The 4,854-nt window shown below is 41.1% G+C and overlaps 1 protein-coding gene across 4 annotated transcripts in view; it reads left to right on the top strand.

The window, feature by feature from the left end:
* Window positions 1–4,854, top strand: part of adamts3 (ADAM metallopeptidase with thrombospondin type 1 motif, 3) — a 92,507-nt gene that overhangs the window by 75,330 nt on the left and 12,323 nt on the right. For 3 of the 4 annotated variants that reach the window (XM_014027345.1, XM_014027344.1, XM_014027343.1), the window contains 2 exons: window positions 688–844; window positions 1,307–1,439. The exons of the other annotated variant lie outside the window; for it this stretch is intronic. In XM_014027345.1, the coding sequence (XP_013882799.1) occupies window positions 688–844; window positions 1,307–1,439 (290 nt within the window). The remainder of the gene's footprint in view (window positions 1–687; window positions 845–1,306; window positions 1,440–4,854) is intronic. 4 annotated transcript variants of the gene reach the window in all.

Below are 4,854 nucleotides of genomic sequence, written 5' to 3'. Positions count from 1 at the left end.
CATTTCTTCACTCTGCTGTTGTCTTTAGTCTCTCTTCCCTACATGTTTGTTGTAATTATTTCTATCAATAAAATGTTTTTCTTCTGTGTTTGTCTGTGTCTCTTTCCTGTCCCCAAACCCAGCCGGTCCTGAGCCTGGTTCTGGTTCTGGTTCTGGTTTTGCTGGATGTTTCTTCCTGTTAAAGGGGAGTTTTTCCTCTCCACTGTCACCATGTGCTGCTCAGGACGGAGACTGATGAAGATTCAACACAACCTGCTTCTTCTTTACATTTCTTGTTTGTGTCCACAGACCTGAAACAACAACTGTTGTGATTTAGAGCTAAATTCTGCTTCAATATCAGTCAGATTCAACCTGAACACCTGATGTCAGACAGGTGGGAGGAGAGACTGTGTGTTACCTTGGTGTGTTACCTTGGTGACCGACTCTGAGTTGCCTATAGCAACAGGACTAACATGTGGTCCGATGTGTTCATATTAACATGAAAAAACTGTTTTTGTTTGTAATCAGCACAACATGAACTTTTTCTGTCAGAGTATTTCATCTGAACATCAATCTTTATTATTAAATCCTTCATATGAACATTAACAGAATGAGAGAAGAGGACAGCTTCAGTTTGTGTTGCCACTTCCTGTCGGGAACTGATTTGATTGTTTATAAAAACTTTAAAWTGAACTGTTTTCCTTTTAGATTATACCCAAAGACAATGAGACTCGTTCTACTCTGACATATAAATACATCATCCATGAAGATTCAGTCCCTGTCAACAACAACAACGTGATCCAGGAGGAAACCTATGAGTGGGCCCTGAAGAGCTGGTCCCCATGTTCCAGGCCCTGCTCCGGAGGTACACAACTTTTACAGTACACACTCACATTACACACTGTGGACGTATTACATGTTATTGTTCTTTTTTTTTTTTACAATACCAAAGAACAGCAGAAGTCGATCCTGTAGAATTCTGTCAAAAGTTCATGTAAAGAAACTGAAGGAACACAGAAACAAAAACTAGAAACATAAGATGAACCCATCAGCTCAAACTGAACTCACTGTGTTTCTCTGGCTTTAATCCGTTAATAGATACATGTGTTTCCATCTTTCTATCAGTCTGTTTTATTTGTTTGTTATTAARTATTAAACAGAACCCAAAAGAAGCAGAATAAATTTGATCATTACTGCCTCTGGACTAACTGGTTTGAAACCAGTTTAACTTGATCTCTGAGGAATTTTACCAATTTGAACCCAAACAAAGTGAATATTTTGTCTTATTTGCAGCATGACAGAACATTTTTCTTTCCTTCTTGCCCAGGGTTTCAGTACACCAAATATGGCTGTCGAAAGAAAGGAGACACCAAGATGGTCCACCGGGGATTCTGTGACGCCAACAGGAAGCCCAAACCGATCCGCAGGATGTGTAACCTGCAGGACTGTGCTCAGCCTCAGTGAGTTGATGATGTTAAAGGACCTTCACTCAGCAGGAACTGAATGGAAATGATGGCGTTTTGTCTCTTTCTGTGAAAGATTAGAAAAGAAGTAAAAAAGAGAAGCTAAGAACAAACAGGATCGTGATAGAACACCCTGATTGGTCAAGGTGTTGCAGGATGTTGTGCAGTCCCATATTTACTGCATCATCCACTCACCTGTTTGACTTTAAAAAGTGCAGGTGGTCAATCATGAGTCATGTGATCTTCAGTTTTTTGTCTCCCTCTCCTTCCTGCTGAGGGTCATCCAGGTCTTTGTATCCCACCCTTCTTAATGTCATCTAGGCCTTTCCCTCCCTCCTGAGGGTCATCAGGGTCTGTGTGTCCCTTCCCTCATTCCTGAGGGTCATCAGGGTCTGTGTGTCCCTTCCCTCCCTCCTGAGGGTCATCAGGGTCTGTGTGTCCCTTCCCTCCTTGCTGAGGGTCATCAGGGTCTGTGTCTTCCCTCCCTCCTGAGGGTCATCAGGGTCTGTGTGTCCCTTCCCTCCCTCCTGAGGGTCATCAGGGTCTGTGTGTCCCTTCCCTCACTCCTGAGGGTCATCAGGGTCTGTGTGTCCCTTCCCTCCCTCCTGAGGGTCATCAGAGTCTGTGTTAGACCAGCTCAGAGACTCTTGTTTTGGTCACATGTCTGAAGGTGTGAAGAACTTCAGCTTCTGTTTGGTTTTTAGACACGAGTTTTTCTCATTGATTGATTAATTTGTGATTTTCAACTGATGGTTTCTGAATTTATTCAACTACTTCTGCTCTAAATGAAGATGTTTAACGCTGTTAGAACATGTGAAGGCTAGAATCTGCTTATGACCAAAGCACTTCCATTAATACAGATCTGGTGAGTTGATTTCCCACCAACAGAGTTCTGCTCAGATCCACATGATTCCGTCACAACCAATGTCTCCTCTACTTTGTGTTTAGACTCTGTAAATCCATTTCATCTGTGCCCACAACATGTTCATCACTGCTTTTATTAAAGTAGTTTGGTCCCTAAGAAACAGCTGAGCCTGAGCTTAGGATGTGTTGCAACACAATGTTTGAAATATTATCCATTATTTATCTCAGCCATGCTCCTCCTGTTTTCAGCTTCATGGTAAAAAGGTAACAGTCTAGTTGAAGGCTGTTGTTGGTTGAGTAACTTTGTAAAAACAGCTCTGGAAACATGTACACACTGGAAACATTGGAGTGAGGAAATGTGCTCAGTTTGTGCTCCAGCAGTCTAAGTCTATAGCAGCAGAAATGAAGAATAATTCAGGAAACCTAAGTCTAACTATAGGATTTMTGAAAAAGGAAAGTCTTCAGTCTAATCTTAAAAGTAGACAGAGTGTCAGCCTCAYGGACAGAAACTGGAAGTTGGTTCCACAAGAGAGGAGCTTGATAACTGAAAGCTCTGCCTCCCATTCTACTTTTAGAAACTCCAGGAACCACAAGTAAACCTGCAGTCTGACAGTGAAGTGCTCTGTTAGGAAAGTATGGAACAATAAGATGTTTAATATATGATGGAGCTTGGTTGTTAACAGCTTTGTATCTTTCTGTTTGTCGTAGACTTTAGTGATTTTATTTCTCTTGTCATACTTTTAGCATAAAAAATTGAAAATAAATTCCTAAAAAGTACATTTCAGTCATCTGTAGTTCACTCTGCTTGTTTCATAGAAAACCAAAAGGCATTTTCTGATCTGGTCCCCTCGTCTTCATTATTTATTTCCTCARCACATGAGTGAATTGAGTTGTTTTTGCTCTCAGCAGCTGAACGATGCTTCTAGAAGCACATTAATATCACATTTCAAACTACATAAATACATAAATCTTCCAGCCCTCCCTCCATCCTCAGGGAGATGTGGGTGCAGAACATGCTGAGTCCCAGCTGCATGGTTGTAGCTGAGCAGGCTGAACTCTGTCATCATCATCTGGATGTGTATTATCACTTTCTGAGGGAATCCATTCAAATCTGATTCAGTTTATTTCTTCTGTGATTCAGGTTCAGCCCCTCTGGCAGTTCACTGATTTATTCACTTAGTTTCTGGTTTTCTCATTGCATCCTGACGTTAAAGGACATCTGTGTGGGTTTTGCATCATTTGATCAACACAACATTTCTACCAAYATGAAGGTGAAAAACAAACCAAATAAAAATCCCTGCAGCTACAAGAAGTCCGTAGTTTAGAGAACTTTTCTCTTTGCTTCAGTCACCGCCTAAATATTCAGTCGTGTTTTAATGGGGTTTTTTTTTTGAATCCTTGAAGCAGAACAGCTTCAGCTTATTAAACGAATCCTGAGAAATTCCATTTTCCTCATTAAATATGAAGCTGTCTGCTGTTTCCTCKAACAACTGGAGCATTGCTTTAGCAGAAGTAAACTTTGGTCCCATCTGTCTTTACTAGAGACTTCATCCTTGGATTATCACTGACACTAATACGTATAACAGCAGTTCTTTTTTACTCTGAAGATTTCTGACAGTGAAAATAGGCTGGGATTGTTGAAGGTTTCCTGCTTTTCTTCACTTCTTTTTTGTTTTTATGCTCAGTGTTAACCTATAGTGTGCAGTAGTACTGCGGGGGGAGGGGAACTGAATGAGAACAATGAATGCTTGGACACTGCTGCCATATTGGTCAGGTTTTGACAGGGCTCCCTGTTACAACCTGTGTGTCTTTTGTCCAGCACACTAAACATGTTTCCATCAAGGCTTTTTGATGCACATTTAGAAGTGTCGCATTAAAAATGTGAAAAAAAGTCAGATGGAAAGAGCAAAATTTTAAAAATAATCTGCAATTCGCTAAAAAGTTTTTATGCTYACTTGAGGTGGTTTTTGGATGATTCGCAAAGTAGTTAATGTGCAAAACAGGAGATGGAAACATGTTTGCTGAATAAATTCTGACGTAGCTCATATTTACCTCACGTGATGTTCAGCTGTTTCCGCTTTCCTGCCTYGTCCCGGATGTTATCATAAACGCATGAAAACATGTCTGCGAACAACAACAACAGGTATGTGTGGACTGACAAAAAAGACGAGAACATTTCTCTCTTTAATTCGCAAAAGAAACGTTAAATTAGCTGTTAAATCGCTCCATTGTCCCGAGATGATTAGCCTCTGCTAGTTAGCAAGTTTCACTTCCTGTTTACTACCGCAAAGCTTGTCGCCTCGTCTGATGTAATCACGCGTTGCGTAGCCTCATCTTACGTAATCACGCGTTGTGTAGCCTCGTCTGACGTAATCACGCGTTGCGTAGCCTCGTATGACGTAATCACATGATGCATAGCCTTGTCTGACATAATCACGCGTTGCGTAGACTCGTATGACGTAATCACATGATGCATAGCCTTGTCTGACATAATCACGCGTTGCGTAGACTCGTATGACGTAATCACATGATGCATAGCCTTGTCTGA

The sequence above is a fragment of the Austrofundulus limnaeus genome, unplaced genomic scaffold (genome assembly GCF_001266775.1).
Source record: "Austrofundulus limnaeus strain Quisiro unplaced genomic scaffold, Austrofundulus_limnaeus-1.0 Scaffold638, whole genome shotgun sequence".
NCBI classification, from domain to species: domain Eukaryota; kingdom Metazoa; phylum Chordata; class Actinopteri; order Cyprinodontiformes; family Rivulidae; genus Austrofundulus; species Austrofundulus limnaeus.
The sequence above is the reverse complement of the archived record's forward strand: the minus strand, read 5'-3'. Positions and strand labels throughout refer to the sequence as shown.